The sequence below is a fragment of the Anomaloglossus baeobatrachus genome, chromosome 2 (assembly GCF_048569485.1).
Source record: "Anomaloglossus baeobatrachus isolate aAnoBae1 chromosome 2, aAnoBae1.hap1, whole genome shotgun sequence".
Classification (NCBI taxonomy): domain Eukaryota; kingdom Metazoa; phylum Chordata; class Amphibia; order Anura; family Aromobatidae; genus Anomaloglossus; species Anomaloglossus baeobatrachus.
In genome coordinates, this window is record NC_134354.1 from 401,826,891 (window position 1) to 401,848,268 (window position 21,378).

Below are 21,378 nucleotides of genomic sequence, written 5' to 3' on the forward strand. Positions count from 1 at the left end.
GAGGGGGGCCTATTAAGCATAAAAAAATGGGCTGAAAAACTCGGCTTATACTTGAGTATATACGGTATTAAAAGAGGCCACAATGTCTCCAACATTTCAAGATGACTGATGATATTAATGAGGATTCACAGGTATAGAAAGACTTACTAGGGAAAATCTTGACTGTCTGTGGTGGCTGAATGAAGGCAGGGGAAGTTACCCTTACTTGCTGGACATAGGGTCCCTTGTCTGGAGATTCCCTGTATTGAGCCTATGTTGGCTCAAACGAAATGATCTCGTAAGTTTTGTGTTCTTTTATGGCAGAATAGAGGGTGGCTTTGAAATTCGGAAATATCCAGACATGCTGTCCCTAATAGGGACCAATGTCTTTAGATGATACCCTTTATCAGTTGGTGAAAGGGATGATATCTACTGTCGAAAGGTATTCTTGGTGTGGTGGTGGTATATTGTGAACAGATCACAGATGTTGGGTCTGCTAACCTTTCGTCAGTAGATATCCAAACTCTGCCCACAGCCCAGTCACTCAGGCAGACTGGGGCCTGCCTTGGTGATGTCGGTTCAACTGGAAGTTGATGTGACATCACCAGAATCCAGAGGTTACAGAGCCTGGGGGGGTCACTTTATGGGGATGAGTAGACAACAATAGCGCCGCTCAGAGGCAGAATTGGCCAAACGAGGTATTTCGAAAAAGCCTTCCCTATCAGTTTTACAGAGAAGTTGACCATATTGCAGAGAAGTGAAACACCCTTTATTCCCTTTGGAAGCTTACAATCAAGAGTAAATATCTAAAGAGTTTCACGTAATGTAAGTTGCCTTTGCCAGTGTCTCCCTCTAGAGGGGCATAGTACCTTTTCCATGGTAAAAAAAAATGAAGCTTCTAATGTCTCTGTTGGAAACGGTTACAAAATGTTTTGTCACACCAGAATATGGAGCATTATCATTAAAGATGTTATTTACATGCTCAGAAATACATTGCTTCCTAATATGTGCATCCTACATATATGATATTATATGCTGTGTATGTGATGCAATATATAACAGTTCATGAAGGTGTTAATAGTTTGTTCAGTGCTCTGAGGAAGAGAGAATGTTAGTTTCTTATTCATTACATATCATCAAATCCTTTACAAATGTAACCATATAGATGTGGTGTCAGGTTTTCGAATAACACTGGGAGATAGAATGTTACCCAGAGAAACACGATTTATGGCCACACATGTAAATCCATTAGCAATTATGTGCTACAGGACATCATCTTGATTAAATACAGGGAGATATTTCAATACAGGGATAATTTGCTGAAAATTGCCAACTATATGCTGTGGCAAAAGCAAATAATTCATCAATGTTTTGTGTTACCATTAGTTTTAGTTTAGGATTACCAATATTGCCATATAAAAGTGAAGTGTGAGATTTTTGGTTAGCAGAATTAAGCACTTCATCAACATTCTTCACCTGCAGCTGCACCCTGCACCTCCTAGCAAGCCCTATGAAGGATTTGCATGTCGCTGAGCAGGAAACCTGAAACCCTAGGAATCCTTGTGATAACCGTGGCTAGTGAGCTGGCAGGTGAGGATCGCTAGTCCCACCGCTGCACTAAAACAACATGAAGGGAAGGTACATCAGACTGGGGAAACAACAAAGGATAAGGTCCAATATCACGGCTGCAGTCAGACACCAGGACTGCAGCCTTCACCACTTCTGACAACAAGTGCTCCAGCAGATTCTTCCACCTCCAGGCCTAGATTCAAAATGGATTCAGAATAACAGCCCCCTCTACTGGGAGATGTGACCATATATTAGGGGAAGGGAGTGGTCACAACCTGGAAACACCTGAGGAGAGTAATCAGAAGCTGCTGGAAAAGAAAACCGACATTAACCCTAGAAGCACCAAGAAAATTATGTTTAATAAAAGGAGTATCAGATGGTAAAGTGAGACTCTGGCCCAGATCCTGTCGCAAGTCTTTAAATGCAGAGACGCCCATATGGTTTGTCCAATCATCGTTACACAACACTTTTTTGTACTCATTACAACATTTACATTTATACAAGATTTTTCTTAGTACACAGCTCTTGTACTAATGATGCTGCTGCCATCTGTGAGGACTGTGATTAGTGTTGAGCGAGTAGTTAACTATTCGTACTCGCTATGCTGTTAGTGAGCACTGTCCGCTACTCACATATTCGTTACGAGTAGCGGGCGCAAAGTAGGTCCATGGGAAATACTCACTTAGTAGCGAGTAACCCTAAAGCCGTACTTTTCGTGCGAGTAGCGAATAGTACGGCTACCAAGTTACTCACTACTTAGCGAGTATTTCCCATTGACTTACATTGCGCCCACTACTCGTAATGAATATGCAAGTAGCGGACAGTACTCGCTAACAGCATAGTGAGTATGAATAGTTAACTACTCGCTCAACACTAACTGTGATCATAGAAATGTCCATCAGATCATCTGAAACATCATTGCAGACAGAATAGTTACATAAAAAGTAATATCTGAGTATAGTCTATGATCAGAATAACTGAAACTTCCAATGTAACATTCAAGCATCATTCACCCTACATACAAGTGCGCAGCCATCATGCTATTTCACAAGACCTGCCTTTCAGGTTGTAGATGTCATTGAGTCTTGAGTCATCAACAACCTTAAAACAGGAAACACCCTTCTTAGCATTAGAAAAAAAATCTTTGACATGAATATTTCCTTAGCACTATTTTAACAGAGCGCACGGCATGGAACATAGAAAGGACGTCTGCGTTTTTGGTTTCACTCCCCTCAGAGCCATACTGGGAATACTGTACGTCTAAGTTTGATGATTTTATGGATTCTCAAAGTAAATGAAGATAATATATTTATTCCTGGTTATCAGCTTTATTTCAGGTAAGTTTTTCAAAATATACAGTATCTTCAGATTATATAACAATGAGTGAAAAGCTTCAGGAAGCCTAAAGAACATAAATAGGCATTAAATGTAGTTCAATCGCTGCTCCTGGCAGCATTGTAAATAGTGCTTTATAATATCACTAGAAGGTGGCCCGATTCTACGCATCGGGTATTCTAGAATTTACGTATTGTGTAGTTCATGTATGATTTTTGTTATATATATATTGTGAGACTGTGACCGGGGTTATCTATGACGGCCGGTATGTCTCGCCTCGGTTGTGCTCACTCCATGATAGAAAGTAAATCCACTACAGGGTTAATGCTGTTTCCCTACAGGCTGAAGGAAGGGTTAAATGGAAACAGGAACGAGGGCAGGTGTGCCGGGTGTGAGGGAGTGAACAGAACTCCCTGAGTTCTCTGCTGGAGAGGCACATGTATATTGTTGTGGACTTTTGTTTGGATTAAAACCGTGTGCTGTGAACCTTAATGCCTGGATCCCGTGTCTTCTGCGGCGCAGCCGACCGTGCTACCTCACATATGGTGGAGAATCGGCGGGCATGACAGCCGGTGAGGTGTAGCATCCATCCCTGGTGACCCAGTAGCACATGTCCTGGATTCGAGCGGCTATACTACAGCCCAAACCCGGTGACGCCATGGAGGACATACTAAAGCAGCTGGCTCAGGCTAATGCACAGCAACAACAGACTAATGAACACCTGCTCCGGGCGTTGGAACGTCAGCAGCAATCCTTGCAAGTGCAGGACAAAAGGCACCAAGAACAGCTGGTTCAGGCCAATACACGTCAGCAGCAAGCCTTGCAATTGCAGGAACAAAGACATCAAGAACAGATGGTTCTCCTGGCCAAGTCGATCCGTGCCGGACCGGCAGCAACAACCCCGGGACCGGGTGACGACGGCAGCGTCCGGAAAGCGGTGAGACAAGCGTTGCAAAAGATGACCCCGGGGGATGATGTGGAAGCGTTCCTGGCGGTGTTTGAGCGGGTGGCCGAGCGGGAAAAGCTGCCGACCCCCCAGTGGGCTGAGGTATTGTCGCCATATCTGACGGGGGAACCCCAAAAAGCGTACCTGGACCTCTGTACCGAGGACGCCATTGACTATGCGACCCTGAAAGCCGAAATACTGGCTCGGTTGGGGGTGAATACCTATGTACGGGCTCAGCGGGTAAATCAGTGGTTCTATGAGGAAGCCAAACCCGTACGCTCCCAGGCCTATGACTTGTTGCATCTTGTAAAAAAGTGGTTGCAGCCTGACACTTTGAGCCCGGCGCAAATGGTGGAAAGGGTAGTAGTTGATCGTTTTGGGCGCACTTTACCCGTCATCGTTCAACGGTGGGTAGGACAGGGTGACCCGAGTACCCTCGACCAATTAGTATCCCTGGTAGAGCGGCATGTGGCTACGCAGGACTTAATACGGGACACTGAGACTTTGCGTACTGCCCGTCGGTCCGGCCCCTCCAAGCCTAGGGCCAAGGACCCACCGCTGATAACGGTGCAGGAGTCCCCTACCGTCCCATCTGAGGCCGCGCCCGTCGTTCCTGAGGTCCGGAAGGTTCTGTACCCTAAACGACAACCCGTCAAGGTTTCCTTCCCTATTAGATGTTGGCGGTGCCAGCGGGTGGGACATATGGAAGCCCAATGTCCACTCACCACGGAGCCCATGGATTGTGGGGTTACCTGGAGGGGTTCAATGTATGCTCAGGTGGTGTGTACCGCTGACCTGGTCTCCCCAGAGACGGAGCCCCACTTGTGTCAAATACAGGTGAATGGATGTCCGGTTACAGGATTGTTGGATTCCGGAAGCTAAGTGACCCTTGTGCGATCCACCTTGAGGGCTAAAGTAAAGGCCACAGGACGTACCGTGGGGGTGGTTTGCATACATGGGGACCGCCGAGACTATCCCACGGGGATCGTCACCATCACAGCACCCTGCGGTCAGGTGCAACATGAGGTGGCACTTATTAACACTCTTCCATATGACGTGATCCTAGGAAGGGATCTGCCCTATTTTTGGACTTTATGGAGGGGACCTCCTAAGTCCCCTCAGATATTGGTCAGTCCGGGACCTGAGCCCTACAATCCTGAATCCGGGACACCTGCCGTAGGGGCCCCCATGATAGGGACAGAAGGTGAACCCGATAGGTCGCCCCTAGAGGTATTGGCAGGAGAGGCTGAGACGGTCGAACCCATCCCGGAGTTGGAGGCGTCCCCGGATACGTTTGGGACAGCCCAACTCCAGGACCCTACATTAATACATGCCCGGAGTCGGGTGACAGTAGTTGACGGGGTGGCACAGCTGCCCGGTGCCCAGGTAAGGTACCCCCATTTCGCTCTTAAGCAGGATTTACTCTACCGGGTAGGTGAAATACGGGGCGTGGGGGTAGAGCAGTTGGTGGTGCCCCAGCCGTATCGCCGGCGGGTCCTCGACTTGGCTCATAAACACCTGATGAGTGGCCACCTAGGGGTCAAGAAAACGCAGGAGCGAATATTGCAAAGGTTCTATTGGCCCGGGGTCTTTGGGGAGGTAAAACGGTTCTGCGAAACCTGCCCGGAGTGTCAGCTTACCGCACCCCTGACCCATTTTCGCAGTCCGTTGGTACCGTTACCCATTATAGAAGTCCCTTTTGAACGGATAGGGATGGATCTGGTGGGGCCCCTCGTAAAGTCCGCTCGAGGGCACCAACACATCCTAGTGATCGTTGACTATGCCACCCGGTATCCCGAGGCGATACCCCTCAGACATACTGCAGCAAAGCTTATAGCTCGGGAGTTGTTTGCTGTGTTCTGCCGGGTGGGGTTGCCCAAGGAGATCCTTACGGATCAGGGGACCCCATTCATGTCTAAAGTGACCAAAGAGCTATGCCGGCTACTCCAGATCAAGCAGTTGCGTACGTCTGTGTATCATCCTCAAACGGACGGTTTAGTCGAGCGTTTCAATAAAACCCTGAAAACCATGCTCAAAAGGGTGATTTCAAAGGACGGGAAAGACTGGGATATGATGCTTCCCTATTTGATGTTTGCCATACGAGAGGTGCCACAGGCATCCATGGGGTTTTCGCCTTTTGAATTGTTATACGGGCGACATCCCCGGGGATTGTTGGACCTGGCAAAGGAAACATAGGAGCAAGAGCCCACCCCCCATAAAAGTGTGATTGAACACATTTTGGGTATGCAAAACCGCATAAGCGCGGTCATGCCAATTGTGAAGGAGCATTTACAGGAGGCTCAGGCCGCGCAAAGCGGCCGCTACAATAGACAAGCCACCGTGCGGACCTTTAAACCCGGGGATCGGGTGCTGGTATTAATCCCCACGGCGGAGAGTAAATTCCTGGCTCAGTGGCAAGGCCCCTACGAGATAAAGGAAAGAGTCGGGGTGGTTAACTATAAAGTGTTGCAGCCCGGTAGGCAGAAACCTGAACAAATATACCATGTCAACCTATTAAAACCTTGGCAGGAACGGGAAAGCCTGATGGTTGTTTTGTCCCCACCTCCCTCCTCTTCGGGTCGTTCACATCCGGCTCCAGCGACCTCCGGAGAGGACGAACCGGAAGTCAGGATTGGAGAAGCCCTCACCAAAACTCAGAGGCGAGAGGCCAGACGGTTGGTTCAGCAGAACCCCGATGTCTTCTCCGAGCTGCCCGGTAAGACCAGTCTGATACGACATGATATTGTCACCGAGCCCCACCTGAAGGTACGCCTGAAGTCATACCGGGTACCGGAGGCTCGACGACAAGCCATATCGGAGGAAGTAAAGACAATGTTAAGCCTGGGGGTCATCGAAAAATCCCAGAGTGAATGGGCTAGTCCGATTTGTCCTAATACCAAAACCCGATGGCTCCTTAAGGTTCTGCAATGACTTTAGGAGATTGAACGAAATATCCAAGTTCGATCTCTACCCCATGCCTCGGGTGGATGAGCTGATTGATAGGCTGGGACAGGCGCGATATTTTACCACGCTCGACCTGACCAAGGGGTACTGGCAAGTGCCACTGACGGAGTCCGCCAAGGAGAAAACCGCTTTTGTTACGCCAGAGGGTCTCTTCCACTATGTTGTCTTGCCTTTTGGGTTACATGGCGCTCCGGCCACGTTCCAGAGGTTGATGGACTTAGTGCTGGAACCCCACCAGGCGTATGCATCAGTGTACCTTGATGACATCATTATTTACAGCTCCGAGTGGCAGACCCACTTGGAACAGGTACAAGCGGTGGTGGACGCGCTTCGAACAGCCGGCTTGACAGCCAATCCCAAGAAATGTGCGTTGGGACTCACGGAAGCCCGCTACTTGGGCTACGTGATAGGCCAAGGAGTGATTAAGCCCCAAGTTAACAAGGTTGAGACGATCCAGAAGTGGCCTAGACCCCTGACCACGAAGCAGGTTAGGGCCTTCCTGGGTATCGTGGATACTACAGGAGGTTTGTAAAGGATTTTGCGGGACTATCAGCCCCCTTGACGGACCTTCTCAAAGGCAAGAAGTCCGTCATGGTGCGCTGGACTCCGCAGGCCGAGGACTCCTTCCGGGCCCTGAAGGAGGTCCTGTGCGGACAGCCCGTTCTTGTACACCCTGATTTCCGGAAGGAGTTCATAGTACAGACTGACGCCTCAGAGGTCGGCCTGGGGGCAGTGCTGTCTCAGGTGGTTCAGGGGGAGGAACACCCCGTCACCTTCTTAAGTAGGAAGCTCACCCCTCCCGAGCGGAATTATAGCGTAGTGGAGAAGGAGTGCCTGGCGATCAAGTGGGCCTTGGAGTCCCTACGCTATTACCTGCTGGGACGGCAGTTTCGCTTGGTGACGGATCACTCTCCGCTGGTCTGGATGAGGTCCGCCAAGGAACGGAATGCCCGGGTTACCTGGTGGTTCCTTTCTCTGCAGAACTTCCGGTTTACGGTTGAACACCGGGCCGGTAGGTTGCAGGGCAACGCCGATGCCTTGTCCCGCGGCCCGTGTTTGATGGCGGGAGTTCAACCCCGCTCGCTTGAACTGAGGGGGGGTATGTGAGACTGTGACCGGGGTTATCTATGACGGCCGGTATGTCTCGCCCCGGTTGTGCTCACTCCATGATAGAAAGTAAATCCACTACAGGGTTAATGCTGTTTCCCTACAGGCTGAAGGAAGGGTTAAATGGAAACAGGAACGAGGGCAGGTGTGACGGGTGTGAGGGAGTGAACAGAACTCCCTGAGTTCTCTGCTGGAGAGGCACATGTATATTGTTGTGGACTTTTGTTTGGATTAAAACCGTGTGCTGTGAACCTTAATGCCTGGATCCCGTGTCTTCTGCGGCGCAGCCGACCGTGCTACCTCACAATATATAGATGTTGTTGTGTGTAGTTACCAAGTGTTTGTGTAGGGCGCTGTACATGTTCTGGGTGTTGCCTGGGTGTGACGGGGGGTGAGAGCGGTGTTGTATGTGTGTTGCGTGTGTTGCGTTGTTTGTGGAGCGCTGTGTGTCTGTAGCGTTGTGTGTGTGTGTGTTGCGCGGTTTGTGTGGGTGTGGGGTGCGTGTGTGTGTTTTGGGGGGAGGTATGTTTTGTGCAATGTGTGTGTTGTGCGGCATGTGCGTATATTTGTGTGTGCCGTGGTGTTTGTGTGTTGGGTGTTGTGTGTGTGCAGCGTTGTCTGTGTGTGTGGGTGTCTGTGTAGGGCAGTTGTTTGTGGTTCCCAGTGTGTGTGTGTGGTGTGTTGTGCAGTGCACGCGCGTGTGTGTATGTGTGTGTGTTGGGGGGAGGTGTGCACTTCCCATCGTGCTCCATCCCCCATGCAGCGTACTCCCCATCGTGCTCCATCCCCCATGCAGCGCACTCCCCATCGTGCTCCATCCCCCATGCACATGCAGCGCACTCCCCATCGTGCTCCATCCCCTATGCTGCGCACCCCCCATCGTGCTCCATCTCCCATGCTGCGCACTCCCAAACGTGCTCCATCCGCCATGCTGCGCACTCCCAAACGTGCTCCATCCACCATGCTGCGCACTCCCAAACGTGCTCCATCCGCCATGCTGCGCACTCCCAAACGTGCTCCATCCGCCATACTCCGCAGTCCCCATCGTGCTCCATCCCCCATGCAGCGCACTCCCCATCGTGCTCCATCCGCCATGCTGCGCACTCCCAAACGTGGTCCATCCGCCGTGCTGCGCACTCCCAAACGTGCTCCATCCGCCATGCTGCGCACTCCCAAACGTGGTTCATCCGCCATGCTGCGCACTCCCAAACGTGCTCCATCCGCCATGCTGCGCACTCCCAAACATGGTCCATCCGCCATGCTGCGCACTCCCAAACGTGCTCCATCCGCCATGCTGCGTACTCCCAAACGTGCTCCATCCGCCATGCTGCGCACTCCCAAACGTGCTCCATCTGCCATGCTGCGCACTCGCAAACGTGCTCCATCCCCCATGCTGCGCACCCCCATCGTGCTCCATCCCCCATGCTGCACCAGCATCAGCCTCTCTGACCGCAGCATCAGCCTCTCTGACCGCAGCATCAGCCTCTCTCCTCCCAGCATCAGCCTCTCTGTCCCCAGCATCAGCCTCTCTGTCCCCAGCATCAGCCTCTCTGTCCCCAGCATCAGCCTCTCTCATCCCAGCATCAGCCTCTCTCCTCCCAGCATCAGCCTTTTCTGTCCCTAGCATCAGCCTCTCTCCTCCCAGCCTCAGCCTCTCTCCTCCCAGCATCAGCCTCTCTCCTCCCAGCCTACCCCAGCCTCAGCCTCCCCCAGCATCAGCCTCTCTCCTCCCAGCATTAGCCTCTCTCCTCCCATCATCAGCCTCTCTCCTCCCAGCCTACCCCAGCCTCAGCCTCCCCCAGCATCAGCCTCTCTCCTCCCAGCATCAGCCTCTCTCCTCCCAGCATCAGCCTTTTCTGTCCCTAGCATCAGCCTCTCTCCTCCCAGCCTACCCCAGCCTCAGCCTCCCCCAGCATCAGCCTCCCCCAGCATCAGCCTCTCTCCTCCCAGCATCAGCCTCTCTCTTCCCAGCATCAGCCTCTCTCCTCCCAGCCTACCCCAGCCTCAGCCTCCCCCAGCATCAGCCTCTCTCCTCCCAGCATCAGCCTTTTCGGTCCCCAGCATCAGCCTCTCTCCTCCCAGCCTCAGCCTCCCCCAGCATCAGCCTCTCTTCTCTCAGCCTCCCCATCCCAGCCTACCCCAGCCTCAGCCTCCCCCAGCATCAGCCTCTCTTCTCTCAGCCTCCCCATCCCAGCCTTCCCCAGGATCAGCCTCTCTCCTCCCAGCCTCCTCCAGCACGCCGTGCTCCTCTTCCGACACTCACAGATCCGATCGCATACACTCACACACACACACACACACACACACACACACACCCGATCGCATACACTCACACACACCCGATCGCATACACTCACACACACCCGATCGCATACACTCACGCACACCCGATCGCATACACTCACGCACACACACATTGACGATATTGCACATACGCGCTCACACTCACAACATCCGGAGATACCACATGCTTCTGGCCATGTGATCCTCCGGCAGGTCCTGGAAGCTCACAGCACAGTATCGCCGCCGAGAAGCAAGCGATATCCCAGGATGTTGTGAGTGTGTGGATGCGATGTGATGTGTGTGTGTGATGTGTGTGTGAGAGTGAGTGTGATCTGATGTATGTGTGTGTGTGTCTGTTGTTATGTGTGTGCGTGTGTGTATGTTCCGCCGCTGCAGGACCTTGATGCGCTGGTAACTATGGTACCATGGTTACCAGCGTATCTCGTCCCCCGCTCGCACGGGAGCCCACACCAGCATACGCCGGCCAGCCCCAGCAATGCGAGGGTATGTGTCGGCTGGTTTGGCGGTGTACGCTGATGTGGGCTCCCGGGGGTACAGTACTCACCTGGTTTTCGTGGCTCCGTGACCGTGTCGGTTCGGGGAATGCGTGGGGGGGGGCGGGGCCAGAGCTAGCGTGCATTGCGTGAGGGGGGCGGGGCGTGGCCGAGTTGCCAATGCCTGCAGGGTGCCGGGGCAAGAGGCCAATCTGTGGGGGGGCGGAGCCTGGGCGAGCGGCCGGCCAATCCGTGTGGGGGCGCAGCCTGGGCGAGCGGCCAATCCATGCGGGGGGGCGGGGCCATGGCGAGCCCAGCGGCCATTCAGCTTTGTGTCATCGTAAGGACACAATTTTGGAGCAAGACAGACAGACAGACATACAGACAGACAGACAGACAGACAGAATAAGGCAATTATATATATATATATAGATTAAATAAGTCATGTAGACATACTGTAGAAAAATCTTTAATCTAGATTTTCAATGATCTAACTAAATTTATAAGTAACTAAAAAAAATCTAAAATGGTGAAGCTTAGGGTTTTCCACTATCTTGATATTGATGACTTATAGCTGATGTATCTAAAGCGCTGTGGAATTAATAGTGCTATATAAATGAATAAAATTATTATTATTATTTTTATTATTATTATCTTTAGAATAGGTTTTAAATATCAAGTAAATAGAGTTCTACACCTTGCTCCGCCAATAATCAGCTGCTCGGAGAGCTGGTGACAAAGGATATAAACAACTGATCCCTGGAGGTACAAGGAATCAGACCCCACCGATCTGACAGTTCATCAATATAAAAGCGGTGGATAGCTGTTTAGGGTTAAGCGGGCTTTACACGCTACAATATATCTAACGAGATGTTGGCGGGGTCACGTCGTAAGTGACGCACATCTGGCATCGTTAGTGATATTGTAGAGTGTGACAGCTATGTGTGATTCCGATTGTATGCAAAAACGTTGATCGCATACACGTTGCTCATTTTATAAAAATTGAACGTGCGGTTGTTCAATGTTCCCGAGGCAGCACACATCGCTGTGTGTGACCCCCCGTGAGCGATGAACACTGCTTACCTGCGTCCCGCCGGCAATGCTGAAGGAAGGAGGTAGGCGGGATGTTTACGTCCCGCTCATCTCCGCCCCTCCGCTTCTATTGTGCAGCCGCTGTGTGACGTCACTGTGACGCCGAACGTCCTCCCCCTTCAGGAAGTGGATGTTCGCCGCCCACAGCGAGGTCGTTAGGAAGGTAAGTGCGTGTGACGGGGTTTACTCGTTTGTGCGACACAGGCAACAAATTGACCATGCCGCACATACGATGGGGGCGCATGCGATCGCATATGAGATCGCATATGAAATTGTAAGGTGTAAATCAGCCTTAACATAACTATATACACTGACGAGCTAAAGGGTAAGAATGGTTTGAACTTTTGAGTTTCAGACTCCATATCTCACCATCCACTACAGCTTTGAGCATGAGACTACCTTCATTTTATAGACAATCATCTTGTCTATCTCATACATAAATTTGACTTGCTACTATTCAGCATATGATTAGTTATGCATACTCTTGTCATGTCTTTGCATTGTTACTGTTTTGCTCCTAAAAATCTAAATTTAAATTTTTATTATTTTGGTATTATTTTGTAACTCCAACTTTGGCTTTCAACACTGCCTGAATCCTTCTGGGTATGCTCTCAGTCAGATTCAAGCATGTCTCAACCAAAATCGGATTATTATTGTTATTATTATTTATTATTATAGCGACATTTATTCCATGGCGCTTTACAGTGAAAGAGGGTATACATACAACAATCATTAACAGTACAAAACAGACTGGTATAAGAGGAGAGAGGACCCTGCCCGCGAGGGCTCACAGTCTGTAGGGAATGGGTGATGGTATAATAGGTAAGGACAGAGCAGGTTGCACAGTGGTGTACTGGACTGAGGGTTATTGTAGGTTGTAGGCTTGTTGGAAGAGATGGGTCTTGAGGTTCCTCTTGAAGCTTTCCACGGTAGGGTAGAGTCTGATATGCTGAGGTAGAGCGTTCCAGAGTATGGGGGAGACACGGGAGAAATCTTGTACGCGATTGTGGGAAGAGGAGATAAGCGAGGAGTAGAGAAGGAGATCTTGTGAGGATCTGAGGTTGCGTGCGGGTAGGTACCGGAAGACTAGGTCACAGATGTAAGGAGGAGACAGGTTGTGGATGGCTTTGTATGTCATGGTTAATGTTTTGAGCTGGAGTCATTGGGCGATGGGAAGCCAGTGAAGGGATTGGCAGAGTGGCGAGGCTGGGGAATAGCGAGGGGAGAGGTGGATTAAGCGGGCCGCAGAGTTTAGGATAGATTGGAGAGATGCAAGAGTGTTGGAAGGGAGGCCAGAGAGCAGGAGGTTGCAGTAGTCGAGGCGGAAGATGATGAGGGCATGCACTAATGTTTTTGCTGATTCTTGGTTAAGGAAAGCACGGATCCGGGAGATATTTTTGAGTTGTAGTCTGCATGAGGTGAAGAGGGCTTGTATGTGTGGCTCGAAGGATAGAGCAGAGTCAAGGGTTACTCCAAGGCAACGAGCTTGTGAGCCTGGGGAGAGTGAGCAACCATCAAGTTTGATGGAAAAGCTTCTTGGAGGGGATGAGTGAGGAGGAGGAAAGACAATGAATTCTGTTTTGTCCATGTTAAGCTTTAGGAATCGCGCAGAGAAGAAGGATGAAATAGCAGACAGACATTGAGGAATTTTGGTTAGTAGAGAGGTAATGTCAGGTCCAGAGAGGTAGATCTGCGTATCATCAGCGTAGAGATGATACTGAAAGCCGTGGGATTCTATGAGCTGTCCCAGGCCAAAGGTGTAGATGGAGAACAGCAGGGGTCCAAGAACTGAGCCTTGGAGGACACAGACAGATAGGGGGCGAGATGAGGAAGTGGTGTGAGAATAGGAGACGCTGAAAGTTCGGTCGGTTAGGTATGAGGAGATCCAAGATAGGGCCAAGTCTGTGATGCCCAGAGATGAGAGAATCTGTAGTAGGAGGGAATGGTCTACTGTGTCGAAGGCAGAGGACAGGTCCAGGAGGAGGAGGACAGAGTAGTGTTGTTTGGCTTTGGCGGTTAGTAGATCATTGGTGACTTTGGTTAGGGCAGTTTCAGTAGAGTGATGTGGTTGGAAGCCAGATTGTAGCCGGTCAAAGAGGGAGCAGGAGGAGAGGTATGAGGACAATTCAAGATGGACATGCTGTTCCAGTAGTTTTGAGGCATAGGGGAGAAGGGATATGGGGCGATAGTTTAACATAGAGAATGGGTCAAGGGAGGGCTTTTTGAGGATGGGTGTAATGGAGGCATGTTTAAAGCATGAGGGGAATACACCACTTGTTAGTGATAGGTTGAAGAGATGGGTTAGGGCTGGGATGAGGACTGCGGTGATGTTGGGGATGAGGTGCGATGGGAGCGGGTCAAGTGCACAGGTGGTTAGATGTGATCTTGAGAGAAGAGTGGAAAGATTGTTTTCTGTCATGGTGGAGAAGCTGGATTTCGAGGACGAGGGCTGAGTAGCGATGATGAGGGGCCGTGGTGATTGTGGGCCAAAGCTTGCTCTGATGATGTCAATCTTCTGCTTGAAGAAAGAGGCAAAGTCTTCACAGCTGAGATGAGAGGAGAGGGAGGTGGTGCTGGAGGATAGAGGAGAGAATTGAAAGTGTTGAATAGCTGTTTAGGGTTGTGAGAGAGAGAAGATATGAGGGATGAGAAGTAGGTTTGTTTTGCAGCAGTGAGTGTGGACTTGAAGGTTGTGAGGGACTCTTTATATGCAATGAAGTGCTCAGTGGAATGAGACTTCTTCCATCTGCGCTCAGCAATTCTGGAAGCCCGTCTCAGTTGTTTAGTCTGACTCGTGTGCTAGGGATGCCTGTTGATTGTGCGGGTTTTGGTGTGAGTGAGGGGGGCAGCTGATTCGAGATCTGCAGAGATTGTAGTGTTTGATAGCAAAAACTGTGGAAAGAAAGCGCACATAGGGTTTTAACCGATAGAGATAGGTACAGGGAATAGGACAGGTACTCACCTGCTTCAGTTGTGACAGGCACAACTCCTTGCCAGCACAGAAAATGGTAAATGAATACAAAAGTGGTCAGCTGCAGCCCCAATGTCGCAACATGAGATTGTAGTGTTGTATAAAGTTGCAGCAGCATCTGCATCGTGTAAAAATGCAATGTCTGTGAGAGGGAGAAGGGACTGAGAAAGTGCGTGTAAATCAAGGCGTTTGATATTTCTTCGAGGGTGTGAAAGTTTGTGGAGGGGGGGTTGCATACTTGGAGAAGAGAGGGAAGAGAATGTGAGTAGGTTGTGGTCAGACAGGGGAAGAGGTGAGTTAGAGAGGTTAGATAGGGAACAGAGGTGAGTGAAGATGAGGTCTAGCATGTGGCCATCTTTGTGAGTAGCTGCAGAAGACCATTGAGTGAGCTGGAAGGAGAAAGCGAGTGTTAGAAGTTTGGAGACAGATGAGTGGGGATAATGATGGTGGGGATGTCGGTGGAATTGAAGTGCAGTAGCCAGGTGGTGAAATGATCAAAAAAGTCAGTGGCTGGCCCTGGAGGGCAGTAAATGACAGCGAGTTGGAGGTTAGAGGGGGAGTAGATGTGGACGGAGTGCACCTCAAAAGAGGGAAGAGTAACAGAGGGTGGTAGTGGAATTGGTGTAAAGGAGCATTGGTCGGACAGGAGCAAACCAACTCCTCCACCATGCTTGTTACTGGGGCGGGGTGTGTGAGAGAGTTGGAGACCGCCATAAGAAAGTGCAGCAGGAGAGGCTGTATCCGAGGGGGTGAGCTAGGTTTCTGTGATGGCGAGGAAGGAAAGTTTATTAGTGATGAAAAGATCATGAATGTAGGATAGCTTGTTGCAGACAGAGCGAGCGTTCCATAGAGCTCCTGTTAGTGGGACTCGGGGAGTGGGGGCTGGGTGGATGGGTATAAGGTTTGTGAGGTTGCGGAAATTAGTGATAGGTTGTGGATGAGGGTTTAAAGTGACAATAGGGATGTGGTGAGGAGGACCAGGATTTGGAGCGATATCCCTAGCAGTGAGGAGAAGCAGTGAGAGTGTTAGTAGGTGGGAGCAGGAGAGGCCATAAGATGGTCGTGTGTGTCTGGAGACACAGGGTGAAATGTGGAGGAAAATCTCTGAGGGGAAGGTGAGATGGATGGTGGGAGAGATGAAAAGTTCATTACTGGGTTTAGGGATCAGAGGGGGCAGTAAAAAGTGAAGTAATATAGGGGTGAAAGTACAGAAAAACACAAACATTGTTTATAGTGACTATGTATGCAGTTACCTTCCGGTCACTTCCGACTCAATTCTGGCTTAATTCAATGAATCATACACATACACACATCAAATCACACACACACTCACTACATCCAACAATACTGATTGCTTCCAGCCAGGCAGAGAATCCTGGGACGTAGTGCAGTGGAGCGCGAGGACTTGCAGGTAGAATGCATAGGAGACCTGTGAGTGGAAATCATTGATGCTTTCCACTACTGGGTCCTCCATCCGTTCCACTCGCAGGTTCTCCTACTCCACTGCACTGCATCCCAGAATTCTCTGCCTGGCCGGAAGCAATCAGTATTGCTGGATGTAATGAGTGTGTGTGTGATCTGATGTGTGATTGTGTGTGTGATCTGATGTCTGATGTGTGATTGTGTGTGTGCATGTGTGTGTGTGTGTGTGTGTGTGTGTGTGTGTGTGTGTGTGTGTGTGTGTGTGTGTGTGTGTGTGTGCGATCTGATGTGTTTGGGTGTGCAATCTGGTGTCTGGTAAGTATGATCACAGGGTCTTATCTCTTCTTTCTTCTGGGGATGTCTGCTTTCTATAATGAAGTGTCCTGCGGTAACTTTTTTAGCTGCATGGACGCATCATTATTGAACCGCGACTAGGGCTTATTTTCGAGGTAGGGCTTACATTTAAACCTTACTCTGAAAACTCCTGCTAGGGCTTATTTCAGGGAAACACGGTATTAGGAACCTGATAATTGGTTGTAATTTACAGTATACAGTAAAAAAAAGATTTTTTCCACCACAAGGAGGAGCAAAACAGTAACAATGCCGTGACATGACCAGAATCTGCATAACTAATCATATGCTAAATAGTTGCAAGTCAAATTTATGTATGAGATAGCCAAGATGATTGTCTATGAAATGAAGGTAGTCTCACATACAAAACTCAAAAGTTGTAGTGAATGGTGAGATATGGAGTCTGAAAGTCAGAGGTTCAAAACATTGTTACCCTTTTTCTCATCAGTGTGAACAATACAAATATATGAAAACATAAATAGAAAGAGTATGCAAGTGTTTCTTGTATTAATATGATCATTCATGCATGCCAACTTGGTGACTGAATGGTGAAACAAGAAACAAGATAATGTATTTGATGGTCATTTTTTGAACTTTGAGATTTGAATAATGTCCAATATTATCGGGAAATCTTGCAAAAAGATCACAATTTTATTTCATGTGTGCAACAGAATAAAAAAAGATAAGAAATCCTATTCACTTGAAGTGATTCCTTATCATTTTTATTCTGTTGCACACATGAAATAGAATCGCGATCTATTTGCAAGATTTCCCGGTGAGGCTGGACTTTTTCCATTTTCTATAACTGGACTTTCAAATGTCTCCGTACAGCCGAGGATGAATTTAACTTCTGGACTTTTACCTTTTTTTACATCTGAATTTTTTAAAGTACGTATGAACATTTGAAAATCTGTTAACCAAATTAAATTGAACTCTATCCATCTATCTATCTATCTGTCTATCTATCCATCTATCCATCCATCTATCCATATCCATCCATCCATCCATCCATCCATCTATCTATCCATCCATCTATCCATCCATCTATCCATCTATCTATCTATCTATCTATCTATCTATCTATCTATCTATCTATCTATCTATCATCTATCACATCCTTGGTTTCATGTGCATGCCTTTTTTCTGTCTGTCTGTTAGTAATTATGGAAACTTTTTGTTTTATTTCACTTAGTATTTGCTAACATAGAAATCAAATGAAAGTTTTTGTTGTTTCTTGTATTGTTTCTAAATATGGCAAAAGATTGTCCTTTGTGTGGTATCACCTCTTCTAACAAGCCTACAACCTACAATAGCCCTCAGTCCAGTAGACCACTGCACAACCTGCTCTGTCCTCACCTATTGTACCATCACCCATTCCCTGTAGACTCTGAGCCCTCTCGGGCAGGGTCCTCTCTCCTCCTATACCAGTCTGTCTTGTACTGTTAATGATTGATGTACGTATACCCTCTTTCACTTGTAAAGCGCCATGGAATAAATGGCGCTATAATAATAAATAATAATAATATGTGTTGCCAGACCTTTCAGGCAAATTTTAAACTCACATCATACTATTTGAGGCATGGTTTCTATTAGCTTGATGCCTTTACTAGAGCATAGTTAGAGTTCATGAATGGTTTCATTGACCCTCACAGATCTCCACCTTCATGGTGTCATTGAGGCCTGTGTTCCCTTTCCTACATACTATAGTGCTAAGCAATGACTGCTTTTCCTACCATAGGAGAGGTGGGTAATGTTGCAAAATCAATATGGCAGACAGTAGCTTGGTTCAAAACTTAAAGAAAACAGCATTGATTACTTTAGGGGATAAAAAGACAAGCAGTATGAGAGTACGCTCACACGAGCGCATGAATCGGACGAGTGCAATGCGAGAAAATCTCACATTGTACTCGGACCAATGTTATTCAATGAGGGAGAACAGATGGTCAGTTTTTTTCTCATCCAGATTCTGGATGAGAGAAAGTCACAGCTGATGTGATTGTCAGCGAGAGCCTTGTCACCTGTGCCCATACAAGTCTATGGGTGTGAGAGAAACATTGGACTGCACTAGGATGATATCCGAGTGTAGTGTGATAATCACATCAGCTGACAATGGAGGCGATGGGGAGATTAATCCCTCTCTCTCCTCCACAGCTGCAGGATCCGGTCACATGACACTCGGCTCACGCTAGAAGCATAGCAGAGCTGAGAGTCATTAGCATATCACATCTGATGCTCTCGCATCGGATGCTAAACGTTCGTGTGAATCCAGCCATAGACTAATTACAGATATGGAAGATTTGCTGAGAAATTTCTGTAACTTTGTCATTGATCTGAATTTAGCATTGCAGAAAACCATGTGTTTGCTGCAAAAACAACACAATACAATTCAATAGAACCAGATTCAATTGCAGAAATTTGAACATGTCAGCAATATTTAAATTGAGCCTTATGGTTGTGGACAGGATAGAGATGCAGTGTGTAAAACATAAATTCTCAGGCATGATTTTTCTTTAAGGAACCTCTCCATCACAAGATAAGCGAATCTTTTTAAATTGCCTTTGCCAAATTTTTTCCAAAAATTAGAACTACTGCAATTCTCCTAGAACCATATCAACCCCCCTTTTTAAGTGTTTTAACGCAAACACAAACAAATTAACCTCAGTGCACATATGGGTTCAACTGTATGCCCATATGCATACATATGCGCTGGGAAGGAGCTGAACTCTCTCACCAAGTATCTTTTACCAGTGTATCATGGCTTGGGGCAGTAGGCATAAGTGAGGCACTTGTATTCCATGCCCCGGCACGCTACAGAAAGATAGGAAGTCTGTTTTTTGTGTGTGATGATGTTACAGTCGAAGAAATCTCTAAGTTCACTTCTGCTATGCTTTGCGTGGAGCTGGTACCCTTCAACCCCATGATGAGGAAACCACACCAGCTTGTAAAGACAAAGTTCTTTTTACTAACAACCACACTTATGTACAGGGAGTACCATGAAATGAACTCACCATTTTGTTCTTTACAATAAAATGGCACATTACCAGTGGTCACAGACAACGACAGTTCTTGCAATAAAAAATATTATAAACCACTGACAGCCAGGTGCTCCCTACAAGATTTCAAACAGAGGAGTGAAAATAATTATCAGAAGAGCTGTCCGAGAGCCAAGGACCATCTGCGGAGAGCAACAGAAAGACCTGCAATCACCATGTACAATTGTTTCAAAGAACAATAAGTAATGCTCTCAACTTTCATGGCCTGTATGGACACTTACCACGCAAGACTCCATTGCTGAACAAAAAGCATGTTCAAGCTCGTTCGCTCAACAACATTTAGGCAAGCCTGTTAAATACTGAGAGAATATAGTATGGTAAGATGAGCCAAAAAGTTTGGATGCCATAATACACCATATTTATGGAGGCCACAAGACACTGCATATCACCCCAAAAACACCATACCAACAGTGAAGTTTGGAGGTGGGAACATCATGATGTGGGGCACTTTTTCTGCATTCGGTACCGGAAAACTTCATAAAATTGAAGAATGGATGAATGGACAAATGTACCCAGACATTCTTGATAAAAATCTACTGAACATCTACCAGGATGATGAAGATGAAACATGCGTGGACATTTCAGTAAGGCAATGATCCCAAATACACAGCCAAGTCAACTCAATAGGTTTCAGAGAAAGAAAATAAAGCTGTTAGAATGGCCCACCCAATCATCTGTCCTGAATCCAATAGAAAATTTATGGAAGGAACTAAGCTGAGAGTTCATAGAAAAAGCCCACAGAACCTTCAGGATTTGAAGAGTTTGTGTGGACAAATGGGCCAAAATCCCACCTGAGCAATGCACAAGACTAGTTTCTCCATACAGGAGGTGTCTTGAAGCTGTCATCACCAACAAAGGCTTTTATACAAAATATTAAACACATTTCATTAAACATGTTGTTCTGTTACCAATGCCAGCAGTATGTTTGCAACAATAAGGTTGTGAATGTCTTGAAACAGCTCACTGGTTTTACCCATCATGAGATGTTTTTTTGTGTAGCACCTTGACAATGAAACACCTTTTTCTAGGTCATCAATTGAACCAACTGACATTATTTTTCACTGAATGGCAGGATTGCTTTCTAGTTACTGATAGATATCAGATGATGTCATGACTTTCCATTACTTTTTGCATCTCTCTTTCTTCATGTGTTCAATACTTTTCCCTATGTCATTATTACACATAACAATTCATGGACATCTATGGTTAGATTTATTTGCCTGTGTGGACTGGATGGGCTTTTATTGACATCTGGTGAGAAATTCAGTCAATAGCACCTTTAGAAATATATTTTCTTAGAAAACAATACACTTGATACAACCATGAGATCAGAAATTTTTTTTCTAGAAAAAGAGTTTAGACAGCAGTATCAAGGAAATAGTTAAAAAGTTATCATTTTTGGAATGTGTTGAGATTGAGAAATAAAAAATGAGTATCTTTGGAAGATGATTTTATTTCTAATGTTAATACTTCTTTATCACAGTGCATAGTTGTGAAAGCTGCCTAAACTTCAATAACTACAATGTGACCTTCAATGCAACAAATTTTGAATACATGCTGCACTGGAACAAACATGATTTGGCTCCAGATGTCTCATTCAATGTCCAATATAAACGGTAAGTCAGTATCTGCTATGTAAATATGCTTTAGAAGTTCTATGGGCAGGTGTAAATTTGTGTAAATTTTGTATTTCCACCTATTCTACATACTGTACATCTGGCCTAAACTGTGTCTTTTTTGGAGACCACACCAATCTCTCATCACCTTACGCGACCAGTCCATCCCCTTACAAGCATACACTATATTACTTAG

At 47.5% G+C, this 21,378-nt stretch overlaps 1 protein-coding gene across 1 annotated transcript in view; it reads left to right on the forward strand.

Annotated features, from left to right (window-relative positions):
- Positions 1–2,704: 2,704 nt before the first annotated feature.
- Positions 2,705–21,378, forward strand: part of IL22RA1 (interleukin 22 receptor subunit alpha 1) — a 46,313-nt gene continuing 27,639 nt past the window's right edge. The window contains 2 exon segments of the mRNA XM_075336097.1: positions 2,705–2,885; positions 21,050–21,182. Coding sequence (XP_075192212.1) covers positions 2,843–2,885; positions 21,050–21,182 — 176 coding nt within the window. The 5' untranslated portion in view covers positions 2,705–2,842.